Below are 15,930 nucleotides of genomic sequence, written 5' to 3'. Positions count from 1 at the left end.
CTGGCTGGGCCACTCAAGAACATTCCGAGASTTGCCCCGAAMCCACTCCTACGTTGTCTTGGCTYTGTGCTTAGGGTCGTTGTCTTGTTGGAAGGTGAACCTTCGCCTCCAGTCTGAGGTCCTGAGCACTCTAGAGAAGGTTTTCATCAAGGATCTCTCTGTACTTTGCTCCGTTCATCTTTCCCTCGATCCTGACTAGTCTCCCAGTCCCTGCCGCTGAAAAACAGCATGCTTCACCGTAGGGATGGTGCCATATTTCCTCCAGACGTGATGCTTGGCATTCAGGCAAAATAATTCAATCTTGGTTTCATCAGACAAGATAATCTTGTTTCTCATGGTCTGAGAATCTTTAAGTGCCTTTTGGCAAACTCGAAGCAGGCTGTTCTGTGCCTTTTACTGAGGAGTGGCATCCATCTTACCATAAAGGCCTGATTGGTGGAGTGCTGCAGAGATGGTTGTAAATCAAATCAAATCAAGTTTATTTTATATAGCCCTTCGTACATCAGCTAATATCTCGAAGTGCTGTACAGAAACCCAGCCTAAAACCCCAAACAGCAAGCAATGCAGGTGTAGAAGCACGGTGGCTAGGAAAAACTCCCTAGAAAGGCCACTGTCAACTGTGGGACCTTATATAGAAAGGTGTGTGCCTTTCCAAATCATGCCGCCCCAGAATTAGTGTAACTACTTCGAACTTAGTAAGCCTCCATCTTCCTTTCTATGAAAGAAAGTCTGCGTCGTCTAACACGGTGGGAAGCTCCACCAATAGGGCAACAGGACGCAAGTAGACTCGATCCTTGACCTTGACCTCCGCAGTCCGGATCCTTCCATCTGCACRTGGTATCGTCTTCACTATCCGTCCGATGGGCCATGAAGCTCGTGGTAGCTGAGGAWCAACTATCATGGCTACTTTCAGTGGCGATTTTAGCATGCCAATCTTGGTGGGGCAATTTTTMTTAATGTGAGATGCATGCCAGCAAAGCCACTACACAACACAACATTAAACAATACATGAATTGCACTATAACGGTGACAAACGGTGCCCACAAACTGTTAGGGCCTACATACTGTAAAGTCCCAACATCAGTCCCAACACCTTACCACTGCTCCACATGGCATCAGCAGAGCCTTGTCTGGCAGCGAAACAGTTCATTCAGCCTCATTTACTGCTTTAAAAAAACCATAGCTGACATAGCTGACTTGCTTAAAAAAATGTGGTTTCTACTGACAATTGAGATGTACAAACTATGGCATAAGGGGACGACAAGGGGATAAGAGGCAATCTGTAATTTCGATTAAGACATTAATGAGCGAGCTAGGACGGATGTAGTCAATATAACTATTTGTTCAGCACTTTTGAAATGTACAACGACAGAATTCAGAACATGGGRCYTTRTTACAGTGTTCTCCCTATACACCAAGTCAGAACCGTAGGATAAATAAAGGGGGCATATAAGCAGACAATATTCGATGATTACAAATTAAATCAAATCAAAGTTTATTTGTCACATGCGCCGAATACAACAGGTGTAGACCTTACAGTGAAATGCTTACTTACAGGCTATAACTAATAGTGCAAAAAAGGTATTAGGTGAACAATAGGTAGGTAAAGAAATAAAACAACAGTAAAAAGACAGGCTATATACTGTAGCGAGGCTTTAAAAGTAGCGAGGCTTCATTCAGACACCGGTTAGTCAGGCTGATTGAGGTAGTATGRACATGTAGATATAYTTAAAGTGACTATGCATATATGATGAACAGAGAGTAGCAGTAGCGTAAAAGAGGGGTTGGCGGGTGGTGGGTGGAACACAATGCAGATAGCCCGGTTAGCCAATGTGCGGGAGCACTGGTTGGTCGGCCCAATTGAGGTAGTATGTACATGAATGTATTGCTAAAGTGACTATGCATATATGATAAACAGCGAGTAGCAGCAGTGTAAAAAAGAGGGGGGGAACACAATACAAATAGTCCGGGTAGCCATTTGATTACCTGTTCAGGAGTCTTATGGCTTGGGGGTAAAAACTGTTGAGAAGCCTTTTTGTCCTAGACTTGGCACTCCGGTACCGCTTGCCATGCGGTAGTAGAGAGAACAGTCTATGACTGGGGTGGCTGGGGTCTTTGACAATTTTTAGGGGCTRCCTCTGACACCGCCTGGTGTAGAGGTCCTGGATGGCAGGCAGCTTAGCCCTAGTGATGTATTYGGCCATACGCACTACCCTCTGTAGTGCCTTGRGGTCAGAGGCCGACCAATTGCCGTACCAGGCAGTGATGCAACCAGTCAGGATGCTCTCGATGTTGCAGCTGTAGAACCTTTTAAGGATCTCAGGACCCATGCCAAATCTTTTAGGTTTCCTGAGGGAGAATAGGCTTTGTCGTGCCCTRTTCACAACTGTCTTGGTGTGTTTGGACCATTCTAGTTTGTTGGTGATGTGGACACCAAGGAACTGGAAGCTCTCAACCTGCTCCACTACAGCCCCGTCGATGAGAATGGGGGTSTGCTCGGTCCTCCTTTTCCTGTAGTCCACAATCATCTCRTTAGTCTTGGTTACATTTCTCTAAAACATGTTATAGGCTACGTGTGCACCATCAAGTCAGAACAGTAGMGGAAATTAAGAGGTGAAAATATACCAAATTATTAGGGTGAGGCATATGGGCTACTAACAGCTTACTACACAATATACACTTAGTATTACTTTCTTAGCTATAGTATACTCTCCCTGGCATATTACATAATTTATGCAGCAGCATACAATACATTTTTGGACTCACCTTGTTGTGCTATTGCTCACTTGAACAGGAAGGTGGCGCGGCGGTCCTACGTGGGCAAATTTTATCATCAAACTTTGTTATCAAAGTCTGGCATTCTCTGGATTGATGCTTTCAAGACAACTGGGAACTCGAACAAAAAACAAGGTTGAATCATGATGACGTCAGTGATCTTCTGGTCGTAGCTTTAGAAAGAGGCCCGAGTTCCCGATTTACAATTCAGAGTTGGATGAAAGTTCAAAACGTATTTTCCAAGTCGTAGCTCGTTTTTCCTGAGTTCCCAGCTGTCTTGAACTCACAGTTAGCCACTGATTCCTTACAAACCACTCATTGTTGAATTTGCGATTTCCAACTTGTTGTGTAATGTTTATGTCCAATGGCCAATGAGCACCGATACGTTTTATCTATAATTTCTCTTCATTATTTCTCTTCATATGACAAGGATTAAAAAGGATTTGCCAGTAGATTGTCGACTTGATTCATGATGATGACTGCTAGCTTGCTAGCTAAGATTTTGAAAGTTTGATGTTGACATYATCAGTCCAATCAAAGCTACTGCAGATATAATGTGATTTGAGGTAATTTTATCTGTGGTCAATGACCTTGAGCCTTCTTGAATGGGCACTTCTAATGTAACTATATTGCAGCACCCAAGGGGCTTGATTTTTCAAAATCTCCACATTTTCTGCTGTCTTGCCACACTGCCACAGAAAGCACTGAGCTAGGCTGAAACACCTGCATTTTGGAGCTCCTTTACTCAAGAKAATCATGTTTGTATGCGGCTTTATTAACTCAATGATATATATCTTTTCCCCCATTGTTTGCAAACTGATATGTGACAAGTATTAAAGCCAAAATAACATGCAAAACAGGCAAGCTCCCCCCCAAAAATGATGGGTCGCCACTGGCCACTTTATACAATGTTGGTAACCCATTGTAAGAAGTGATAATGCCCTTGAAGCCGGTGTTTGGAGGATATATTGGCACGACTTGGTCTCGGGCATAACAACACCCGTGCCAATATATCCTCAAAACARCGGCTTCTCGGGCATTATCACTTAATTAAAGAGCACCCTTGTCCTCAATTCCACCCTGTGGTGACATGGCAGAGTAGCCTACTATGCAGTCTGAGTTGGGAAGAGGAATAGCCTTGTGTAGGACTGTCTGTCACTCAGACTGCTTGCCAACACACTCCATAAATGCTTTTACGGTTTTTAATTCGTTTATTGTCATTTATTTATGCAAGTCTACAAATGCGAGGAAAGCTTTGATTTTACGTTAATGTCTGCTTGCCTCACTGAACCAAACAACAGGGAAGAATAAATATCCTCTCATTTTATACCTAATAGCTGGAGTGGTTTATTTCCGCTGAATACTCTGGGCAGGAATCCAGCCTTTAATTTCATGGATGGTTGTTCAACAATAGGGAAGAGATTAACCYTGCACCTACGTCAATACACACACGTGAGAAAAAAGTTGGAGGGGTAAAAAGGTGAAAGTCAAACTCAGTCAATACTGATTAAAGACAGCTAAGAAAGCTTTATTGAAGTTTCACTCCCTATTGATGTACTTGCTCTTACTTTACAGAAGGCCCTTTGATACATCTCTGCTGAGTGCATATGAACAAATCAACAACAKCCACTGAATGAGAAGCCAAATATACCTGTGTTAATGAATCTTCATAAGCACTTGTGCACCATGTTCTGAGATGTCCATGTCCCCATATCTGCTAATGAAGCGGACTGGGAGGGGAAGGGAGCCTTCTCTGCACAATGTCTCTGACCATGTTGCAGCATCATGTTAATCATTAGCCTAAATAGACTATTTTAATGCACTGTGTTGAAGTGTTTGTTCTGTGTTTCAACTATGATATCACTAAAAAATGATGAAAAATACATCTAGGTTATGATAATGACAAGAAACATTGTTGCTATTAAAAATAATMATAATATATTTATATTATAATAAGTAGTAGTGGTGTTATCATGACTCTCATGCCACAGGGACTTCTATTAGTAGCGACGCGCTGCTGCGCTGACAGAATGATTGACATTTCATCGCGCGCTCTGTGCGCCGCACCTGTTTTAATCCCGCAAGACTGGAAATCGGAAAGGACAGCACACAGAGAGTCGGCCGCGCACAGGTTACAGATATACACACTCCTCATCCCACATTTATAGGATATACTGAAGTCAGGGAGTCGACAAAGTGGGAGAGCAGGAACACTGGTCAGGTTATTCTTGTGCCTACACCCAGCCGGAGATGCCAGGACTTTACAGCCTTTTCGGCATCATGTAGGACAGGATGAAGCCCTGCACACCCGTGTTGATTAGGAGGAGGGAAGTGGACGGAGTGACAGATGCTTCCTTGACCAACTCTTCAAATGTTGATGACCGAAGGATGGAGAAACAGACCTTGGTGACAGCTATCAGTTTGTCCATGAGCCTGGCGTCACTGGTGCTTCTCATCACCGCTATCATGACTGACCACTGGTACGAGACGGACACCACACGGCACAGGCAGAACTGCGACCAGTTCGGGCCGGACGCCAACGAACACAAGAACCGGTTGATGCCCATCTATCACCTGCCCCTGATGGACAGCAGCAATCCTCGGAGGAACCAGGCGCTGCTCCGAGCGATCCACGTCGGGAGTAGAGAGGAGCTCCTGGAAAACTGGAGGTCCATTTTGGGAATGGGAATTTTAGAAACGGAATGCGGGCGCCCTATTTTCTCCACTTACTCTGGACTTTGGAGGAAATGTTATTATCTAGGAAAGGACAAGGACATCGACAACCTCATATCCAAGGGTAAGAGATGCTGTGGGGAATTTGACCCCGGGCCCAGTGCGGTGCAGTGAAACCGCATCCCTTGGAGATATTACTTAACATCCGACCCAATATATAGGCCTATAACTTTCCTGAAAGAAATAGTAGGCCTATTTGTAAATGCATTTAATGCTGTTCAATGGTCATTTCAATTAATGATAGAATACATCCATTGATCCTTGAAGAAAACTCATGAGTTTAGTAGGCTACAACTGACTTAAACACATTATAACCCAAAATGTAGTTGTTTTTGTTGTAATTTCAGTGTATGTAAACAAACGATGTATAGCTTCAAAACATGTTTTAAACTATCATGTTGTCCTCGGAGATTCTGTGTGGGTCTAGCCCATCTGTAAGCCATGGTTCTGTATATTTGTGTCCATAACAAATCTATTAATTCGGATAACCACTATGGCCTATGTGTGTAGACAGGTTGCATGCGTGGTGGAGTGTGTCCACCATACAGACCTCAGAGAAGCTCTCTGATCTGATCAGTTTCAGACTGCATCTGTCAGAAATCTGACCTGACACAAAAGGCATTCTAGGAAGTGTTGGATGTGTTCAATATACATTATATTTCTATGATCCATATRATTTGCATGAGGATAGAACATGATATCAATATTAATATATGTGAATAGATTAACGGGCGCCTTCTGTACATAACATGCTCTGAACTCAATCAATTGGAAACTTGCTCAAAAGCTCGAAATCGTGGATTTGAGTTTGGTCAGCTAGGGTTCTCAAATAAAAATGTAGTATACCAATTAATATAGTGACAATGGAAATGTCAGTAGGCCAACTTTTTGTAATATTGYTATATAGTTTGCAGAAGGGGAGCAGGTCAGATCCCTGCCATACTTAATGCAACAATTCTACTGAGTTACAGTTAATATAGGGAAATCAGTCAATTGAAATAAATGAATGAGGRCCTAATCTATGGATTTCACATGACTGGGCAGGGGTGCAGCCATGGGTGGGCCTGGGAGGGCACACACCCTCACCACTTGGGAGCCAGGCCCAGCCAATCAGAAATAGTTTTTCCCACAAAGGGATATATTACAGACAGAAATACCCCTCATTTTCATCAGCAGTCCGGGTAGCTGTCTCAGACGATCTCACAGGTGAAGAAGCCTGATGTGGAGGTCCTGGGCAGATGTGGTTACACGTGATCTGCGGTTGTGAGTCTGGTTGAACGTACTGCCAAATTCAATAAAATGTCGTTGGAGGCAGCGTATGATAAAGAAAATAGCATTCAATTCTCTGGCAACAGCTCTTTTGGACTGTCTTGCAGTCAGCAAGTCAATAGCATGTTTCCTCAAAACTTGAGACATTGGCGGCATTGTGTTGTGTTACAAAACTGCACATTCTTTTGTGACCTTTTATTGTCCCCAGCACAAGGTGAACCTGTGTAATGATCATGCTGTTTAATCAGCTTCTTGATATGCCACACCTGTCAGGTGGATGGATTATCTTGGCAAAGATGAAATGCTCACTAACAGGGATGTAAACAAATGTGTCCACAACATGTGAGAGAAATAAGCTTTTTGTGCATATGGAACATTTCTGGGATCTTTTATTTCAGTTCATGAAACATGGTAGCAACACTTTACATGTTTCGTTTATATTGTTGTTCAGTACACAGCACTCCAAAACATGTTAGTTATCAGAGATGTAGTAGACCTATTTGGGTTGGTGCGGCATTTCCACGTTTGGCTTTTACTAGTCTAGAGGAAGTAGAATCTGCCATCTTGTGGGTAAAATTCTAACTTACAGCCCTATTATAAAACCCTATTATGAAGTCTGTTCACATGAAATGTGGGTCTGCATATCAAAGTAAACCTTAACGTGTATGTGACTATACTATAGCAACTAATTATATAGAGTTWAGATGCTAGAATAAATCATGGCATGAAAGTGAAAGTAGACCCCTTGGGCTTTATACAGTCTAGAAACAGGGGAGTCTACTTAATAAATGACTACAGCTTTTCTCAACACAACTGGCCTTGAGAAACACTTGCCCTTTTCTATATTTTGGCCTTAACCTGATACACATTAGGTTCACACAAGTTATGTCTCTGTGCAGGTATAGCCCAGCGATGCACCATCATCAAGTACCATTTCTCCCAGCCCATACGGCTCCGCAACATCCCTCTCAACCTGACCCGCACCATCCAGCAGGACGAGTGGCACCTCTTACGTAAGATCCTTTTCTCATTATGAAGGAGGTTCCCTGATGGGCCTGATTCATTCAGACATCCTATTACTCTCCTACTACCTTCCATTCAAAAGGAGGGCATATATTAATTTACATGAATTACATTTAGCTGACACTAGAAAAGAGAGGGGTTACAGAGAGGGAAAGTGTGTGCTCATCCTCCTCTTCCTGATGTCAGACCTGCGGCGGATCACAGCAGGGTTTCTAGGCATGGCGGCAGCCGTTCTGTTGTGTGGCTGCATCGTGGCGTCTGTCAGCTTCGCCTGGGAGAAGAGTCTCACTCAGCACGTCTCTGGGCTGCTCTTTCTCATGGCAGGTACTGTTACCCCCCCCCCCCCCAAAATCACCTGATTGTGATAGTCCGTTTTCTTAAACAACTGATTTGTCTCTCACATTCTCCTCCTCTCTTTGCGGTCCCTCTTCCTTCTAAGGGATCTTCAGCACCATCTCCCTGTGTACCTACGCYGCCAACGTGTCCTACGACCTAGCCAGGGTCCCTCCCTTCATCTACGGGCTGCCTGCTGACGTGGAGCATGGCTACAGCTGGTCCAGCTTCTGTGCCTGGCTCAGTCTGGGGCTGACGGTGGCGTCTGGATGCCTGTGCACCACCTTCCCCATCCTCAGCTGTAGCAGCAGCAAAGCCCAGCAGGGCAAGGCTGCCCCCAACGCCGGTGTCTGACACACACCGTGTGGCGTTTTATATACACTTTGCTGTGTGTTACACACACACTGAGCTGCAGCAAGGGCTTGTAGGAAGAAAGAGTCTAATGTCTGTGTCCGACACCCCCCTTTACTGTGTCGGACACCCCTCTTACTGCATCTTTCACATCAACTCTGAGCCGCAGCAACAGTCTGCTGACCAAGCCCATCCCCAGACATCTGGCTGACACTGCTGCAGCAGGCGCCTGGGACTAACATMGACTCCTATGTTTTCAGGGTGAAAACCCTTCTGTGCTTCTACTAGACCCTGCATCTAAATCTAGGTTACCTCCATGGAGCAAAACATCCTGGAATTATGGAAGTATTGAACCATCAATGTTAGCTACACCCCTGCATTCAGGCTTTGTCTGGGGCCTTAATGCAATTATGTCTGTGATTCAGCCTACTGCTACATTTCCACATTATATTTCCTATGTGTGATCAGAATTCAGTGTCATGCAAGTAACTGTCAAATCACTGGTGGGAAAACAGAGGCCTTGACGTGTCATCAAATGATAGAAAGTTATTTGAAAGGAAAAAACTATAGAAAAGAGGATAGAATTTATAGAAAGATGTGGCTCAAACTGACATTGATATGTACTCTGACCATAATGGATCAAGCAGAATATACTTAGAATAGCAGATTTCTAACCAAAATTGTAAGCACATCCATCTGTGGATATTCATTAATCCTCTTATCAATGACACATACCAAACCCCTGTGCATACGCACCTAAATCCAAGTCAACATCCCCCCATCAATGGATATCAACCCTTGATCCTCCCAGTGGAACCTAAGCTGAGTGTATTTACCTTAGTCTCAGTGGATGTATTCTGTAATCTAATCCCAGACAGTGTATAATTGTTGGATGTGAGTTGTGGTCTGATTGGGTAAATAGAGRTGCAGAATTTCAGACTCCTGTGAAGTGAAACTGAGAAACTCAAGAACTATGCATTATTTCCTTCCACCATTAACAAAGTAATTGGAATTATAGAATAAAAGTAGTAACAAAATTGGGTTTGATATTCTATGACATTTATGCATTTTTCTTCATTTTGTGGTAGTACAGTACACGTTGGTAAAATTCTAACCATGCCAAATTGATACAGTGGTTTTCTGTGTTTCACAGGTGGTATTGTCTTTGAAGTGTGTGTGAATGTCTCTTGAATCCTGTGTATCCAGCTCCTAAAAAGTCTCACTCAGGCTCCACTATGCAGGGGTTGAGTGTGTGTATACAGTCAGGCTCCACTATGCAGGGGTTGAGTGTGTGTATACAGTCAGGCTCCACTATGCAGGGGTTGAGTGTGTGTATACAGTCAGGTCCACTGAGTGTGGTAGTAGCAGTCACTATCTTGACATACTTGTGAATAAGAGCGTCTATAGCTCCCAGGCTCACTCTGTGGTAGCTTAGGGGCTGCAGTGAGGGGAAAAGGCTTGGGGTATGGGAGGGGTCCACATCACCTCCTAATCCCACCCCAGTCCCCTCTCCCTGGGTGTGTGAGGTTACTGGTCTGGGGGTCATGCTTTTCTTCAGCAGGCAGGAGAGCTGGGGACTAAGCAGCAAAACCAGGGTCCCACCCACACGGAGAACTCTGAAAAAACATGCATGTTTGATTGATTAATATAAATCAATCAATAAGCAATTCCTTTCTCAACTTTTGCTGTATCCTGAATGTTTATTTGAGCAATTATGAAATTGGGATACGTGATACTACAGTTAGCTAAATACAATACCTTTCCATCTCTCTCACAATCACTGGAAGAGAGGCAGCCATGTCAGTCTTGGTGCCAAACTTCTTCCCAAAAGGGACGTCACAGACAACGACATCCACACTACAGGAAGGCAGTGGAATCTCTTCACAGAAAGGAAGAAAACGAGGAGGAATGAATTAAAATCAGGAAATCATGCAGAATCATTTACTGCATTGTGGGTAAACAAATACCATAATGCCTACAGTATATCAGGGACAACTGCTACATGTATTAAAACACCTACTTTGATCTACAGTACATACGTCAGAATTAACCACATTTTTATGAAGTCATACATGACAAATGGTCATAAACGGCATACTTCACAATAACTCATGTGTAGTGGATTGGCATTCCTACCCTTGGATGATGCCTGCAGCAGCTGCACCCTATCCCCAAACTTTGCAAACTCCACATTCTGATCAGCTTTCACCAACTGAGACTCATCAATGTCCAGACCCAGGAAAAAGGCATCCTGTTTYGAGAAAAAAACATGATGAATTTCTGAACAAAACAACATATATTTAAGTGGAATTATACAAATGTAATGGAATGAAAAAAGGATCAGCATGTTTACAACTCTTTTCTGTCAATTACATCCCCTAACTACATCCACATCAAAAAGCTAACACAAGCATCCCACATGACATAAAATTCAAATGGGATCAATATAAAAGGTTCCCTCAGAAGACTCACCTGATATTCATGTGCAGCTTCCAGTAGAATAGTTCCCACTCCACACATCGGGTCGATCACACAAGAGCCAGGCTGGTTGAGAGAGGAGAGAGAATACATTCAGAACACACCAGGCCAAGCGACGGTGTGAGAAGAGAACAAAATATTTGGTCCTTTTGATGTTAGCACAGAACCTCAGAACACAACCAAACATCAAAGAGAGGAAGATGAGACCAAACACGTGAGCTGGAGAGAGGAACTCCTTCCGTGCCACGAGGTAGCTACAGTACCTTGATGTCTGACAGAGAGGCCATGGCCCAGGCTATAGTGGATCTCAGCCCAGTAGTCTTCATATAACTCCGGTTGGCTAAAGGAAGCCTGGCGAGAAAGAGGGAAGCATACACTATTAGACATAGTCAACTAGAAGAGATATATCAAGAAGGAAAAAGACATTGAATACAGTTGTCGACACAGAGGGCAAGAACAGGTTCTGATCATGTCACCAACCTGAGGAGAGGTATCCCGAGGACACAGTGGTCATCACTCATGTACACATTCACCTACAGAGGAAACACATGATATACAGTGCATTCAGAAAGTATTCTGACCCTTTGACTTTTTCCACATTTTGTTACGTTACAGTATTATTCTAATTTGATTAAATTAATTACCTTCACACAATACCCCACAATGACAAAGCGAAAACAGGTTTTTAGACATTTTTGCTAATTTATAAAAACAAAACAAAACGTATTTATATAAGTATTCAGACCTTTAGCTATGAGACTCGAAATTGAGCTCAGGTGCATCCTGTTTCCATTGATCATCCTTGAGATGTTTCTACAACTTGATTGGAGTCCACCTGTGGTAAATTCAATTGATCGAACAACGATTTCAAAAAAGGSACAAACCTGTCTATATAAGGTCCCACAGTTGACAGTGCGTGTCAGAGCAAAAACCAAGCCATGAGGTCGAAGGAATTGTCCATAGAGCTCCGAGACAGGATTCTGTCGAGGCACAGATCTGGGGAAGGGTACCAAAACATTTCTGCAGTATTGAAGGRCCCCAAGAACACAGTGGCCTCCATCATTCTTAAATGGAAGTAGTTTGGAACCACCAAGAGTCTTCATACAGCTGGCCGCCCGGCCAAACTGAGCAATCGGGGGAGAGGGGCCTTGGTCAGGGAGGTGACCAAGAACCCTGATGGTCACTTTGAAAGAGCTACAGAGTTTCTCTATGGTGATGGGAGAAACTTACAGAAGGACAACAATCTCTGCAGCAGTTCACCAATCAGGCCTTTATGGTAGACTGGCCAGACGGAAGCCACTCCTCAGTAAAATGCATGATAGCCTGCTTGGAGTTTGCCAAAAGGCACCTAAAGACTCTCAGACCATGAGAAACAAGATTGTCCAGTCTGATGAAAGCAAGATTGAACTCTTTGGCCTGAATGCCAAGCGTCACACCTGGAGGAAACCTGGCACCATCGCTATGGTGAAGCATGGTGGTGGCACCATCATGCTGTTGGGATGTATTTCAGGGGCAGGGACTGGGAGACTAGTCAGGATTGAGATGAACGGAGCAAACTAAAGATGAACGGAGCAAACTACAGAGAGATCCTTGATGAAAACCTGATCCAGAGCGCTCAGGACCTCAGACTGGGGTGAATGTTCACCTCAAGCAGCACGACACGATCTCCTTCGCATAGAGTTGATCAGGCTGTTGATTGTGGTCTGTGGAATTTTGTCCCACTCCTCTTCAATAGCTGTGCAAAGTTGCTGGATATTGGCAGGAACTGGAACACGCMGTTGTACTTGTTGACCCAGAGCATCCCAAAACATGCTCAATGGGTGACATGTCTGGTGAGTATGCTTACTTACAAGCCCTTAACCAACAATACAGTTAAGAAAATAGAGTTAAGAACATAGTTACTGGGATATTTTCAGCTTCCAGGAATTGTGTACAGATCCTTGTGTACAGACATGGGGTCATGCATTATCCTGCTGATACATAAGGTGATGGTGGCAGATGAATGGCACGACAATGGGACTCAGGATCTCGTCACGGCATCTCTGTGCATTCAAATTGCCATRGATAAAATGCAATTGTGTTCATTGTCCATAGCTTATGCCTGTCCATACCATAACCCCACTGCTACCATTGGGCACTCTGATGTCAACGTTGTGAACAGCAAACAGCTACCTCACACGACACCATACACGTGGTCTGTGGTTGTAAACCCGGTTGGACGTACTGCCAAATCCTCTAAAATGACACTGGAGGCGGCTTATGGTAGAGAAACGAACATTKAATTCCAACTTTACATGTTGCGTTTATATTTTTGTTCAGTGTATTAACAGTATAGTATACATGCCTGACTGCATAATATTTAAATGGACTTTGACACTTGGCATGGTCAGACAAAGAAATATGAGAATCTCCTCACAGGTTGTGGTAATCATCCAATTATGGTTATGGCAAAATTAATATAACCTCCAGATTAACTCCATGTTAGGGTGATGATCATGTATGGTTAACATTACCTCCATGTTAGGGTGATGATCATGTATGGTTAACATTCCTTCCATTGTTAGGGTGTGATCATGTATGGTTAACATTACCTCCATGTAGGGTGATGATCATGTATGGTTAACATTACCTCCATGTTAGGGTGATGATCATGTATGGTTAACATTACCTCCGTGTTAGGGTGATGATCATGTATGTTAACATTACCTCCATGTTAGGGTGATGTTCATGTATGGTTAACATTACCTCCATGTTAGGTGATGATCATGTATTGGTTAACATTACCTCCATGTTAGGGCGCATGACATGTATGGTTAACATTACCTCCATGTTAGGGTTGATGATCATGTATGCTTAACATTACCTCCGTGTTAGGGTGATGATCATGTATGGTTAACATTACCTCCGTGTTAGGGTGATGATCATGTATGGTTAACATTACCTCCGTGTTTTAGGGGTGATATCATGTATGGTTAACATTACCTCCATGTTAGGGTGATGATCATGTATGGTTAACATTACCTCCATGTTAGGGCGATGATCATGTATGGTTCATATTACCTCCAGATCTGGTTTCCTCAGGTCCACTCTCCAGCCCAGCTGTCTGCTCGCTGCTGTTCCAATGATCCTACTCAGATCCTAGACAGACAGACACCATCAAACAGGACAGAGTCAAATCCTCTATCACCTCATAACAAAAACACAATAACCTGAAACCTACCAGACTAAACACCTGTTCTTATATGCATTTTGCTTCATAGGTTGAAGTTCCATTAAGAAGTAAAGATGTGACAAATAACTCCTCCAAAGTGCATACCTGGGGAGAGAAACGTCTGGACAGGGCTCCACTGCACCGACAGTTCACTCTGAAAGACACTGTGGATGTCTTTCTGTCACGGCTGCCTTCTATACGCTCCTCTTCAACTTTGTCCCCTGCAACACAGTTTACACTTCCAGAGTCTTCTGTTGATGAAATGTGATCCTTGTGTAGTCTTAATTCTCGTCTCTCTCCTTCTAGTCCCAGCTTCTGTGTTCCATTTGGTTCGTTACAAGTTGACCCCTCAACACCACTCTCTTTCTCCTCCTCTTCCTCCCTCTTCCTCTTCCTCCCTGGTAGGGCCACGCTCAAGGTACAGTCGCTTCTCATCATCAGGTCTCTCTGCAGGCATCTCCATGACAACACAGCTCTGGTCCAGTCACTTCCATCACCCATGAGCCTTGACTGGATACCAGATGGTGTTTTAGCTGAGTGTGACAGAAAAATAAATGCAGTAAAAATATAAAGTCCTGTGCAAACCATTTAATTGCAGCTTCATACTATTAATCAGAGGATAAATATTCATACAGACTATTTGGTAGGCTTACCTGTATGGGCAGAGAGGGGGGAGTGTCGCTTTAGAAGTAGAAACAGCCTCTCTGCAGATTTCAGCTCCCTCACTTGCTTTATTTCAAAAGAGGTGGTGAAGAACACTTTTCCAGGGATGTGATCCACCTAAACAACACACATTATTTAGTGCAAACTAAGAATTCCCTAACATATAATCATGTCAACAACATGAAATTACCACTTGTTAATAAGAAAAMATTAATACAGAGCCAGGATTTACGATTGGCTTTTTTCCAAGCAGCCAACCTATGCAATATGCATGCGCAGTCAGCGGCCTGGCTTCCAGCTAGTTAAGAGGAAGACCATTTTATATAAACGGTATTACTTTACTGGCTAGTGTTTCATATAAATTCATTGCACARTATTACTAACGTTAGCTACACTAATACTGTAGCCTGGAACTAACTTATGTCTTGACTACTCACATCTTTGGCTGCAAGTTTGGTCTTCACCTCCTGAATCAGGAAAGGCTCCATGCCGTTCCCTGCTGTGCAATAGAACTGTAGAGCAGCACACTGACAATTTGAGTCGTTCATACTGTCGAGTTTAGAAATGCTAAGCTATAAAAGTCAAACTCGAAATCTCCATGCCAGTACCGATGTGGCTGCCATGTTGTTTTGTTTACACGGAAACGGAAATACCGAAAAGAGGCAGCTGGTTATTTCCGCGATGACCAGCAGAGGRTGCTTTAGCACTACAAAAGAGCCTCAATAACACAACTGACAATTGCTAGTTACCACAACCACAAAGTCATAAACCCCGCCTATTTCTAAAATGTATCAAAGTTATTTTAAACGTAACCTTAACCACACTGTTAACCTTATGCCTAACACTGACCTTAGATTAAGATCAAAAAGCAAATTTGTGTTTTCATAKATTTTTACGATATAGCCAACTTTGACTGTGGCRGTGGTAACTAGTGATAACCCTGAGAGTTGGGTTATAAAAGTGAATAATGCCAGGRAAGGAAATAGCACTTTACGAATGTTTCTGTGTATCATCCTTTGAATGTGCCAGAGTTGCTCATACCTTTTCATGTAGATTTGCATGATCACATAGAAGGCATCCAAATAAAATGCATC

The 15,930-nt window shown here is 43.3% G+C and overlaps 2 protein-coding genes across 2 annotated transcripts; one reads left to right on the top strand and one right to left on the bottom strand.

Annotated features, from left to right (window-relative positions):
- The first annotated feature begins 4,826 nt into the window (after positions 1–4,826).
- On the top strand, positions 4,827–9,425 carry LOC112073262 (transmembrane protein 178A). Its single transcript, XM_024140592.2, has 4 exons — positions 4,827–5,572; positions 7,677–7,790; positions 7,987–8,124; positions 8,240–9,425. Exons 1-4 carry the CDS (start codon positions 5,068–5,070, stop codon positions 8,485–8,487), a joined length of 1,005 nt encoding a protein of 334 aa, XP_023996360.1. The 5' UTR covers positions 4,827–5,067; the 3' UTR covers positions 8,488–9,425.
- Positions 9,426–9,521: 96 nt separating this feature from the next.
- On the bottom strand, positions 9,522–15,506 carry thumpd2 (THUMP domain containing 2). Its single transcript, XM_024140591.2, has 10 exons — positions 15,274–15,506; positions 14,827–14,953; positions 14,279–14,706; positions 14,023–14,100; positions 11,443–11,495; positions 11,226–11,313; positions 10,957–11,028; positions 10,621–10,735; positions 10,243–10,363; positions 9,522–10,100 (listed from the first exon to the last, which is right to left on the bottom strand). The coding sequence occupies exons 1-10, from the start codon at positions 15,382–15,384 to the stop codon at positions 9,704–9,706; spliced, it is 1,590 nt and encodes a 529-aa protein (XP_023996359.1). The 5' UTR covers positions 15,385–15,506; the 3' UTR covers positions 9,522–9,703.
- Between the last annotated feature and the right edge of the window lie 424 nt (positions 15,507–15,930).

The sequence above is a fragment of the Salvelinus sp. IW2-2015 genome, unplaced genomic scaffold (genome assembly GCF_002910315.2).
Source record: "Salvelinus sp. IW2-2015 unplaced genomic scaffold, ASM291031v2 Un_scaffold2202, whole genome shotgun sequence".
Taxonomy (NCBI): Eukaryota; Metazoa; Chordata; class Actinopteri; order Salmoniformes; family Salmonidae; genus Salvelinus; species Salvelinus sp. IW2-2015.
Note: the sequence above shows the minus strand (reverse complement) of the source record. Positions and strands in the feature narration are given on the sequence as shown.

Bases quoted from the DNA above. Each gene is read 5' to 3' on its own strand.
- thumpd2 (XM_024140591.2), bottom strand. From the start codon at position 15,384: ATGAACGACTCAAATTGTCAGTGTGCTGCTCTACAGTTCTATTGCACA. The intron at 14,101-14,278 runs GTATGCACTTTG...CTGTCTGTCTAG, and splicing joins CCAGACGTTTCTCTCCCCAG to GATCTGAGTAGGATCATTGG. The intron at 11,496-14,022 runs GTAATATGAACC...TTTCCTCTGTAG, and splicing joins TGAGGAAACCAGATCTGGAG to GTGAATGTGTACATGAGTGA.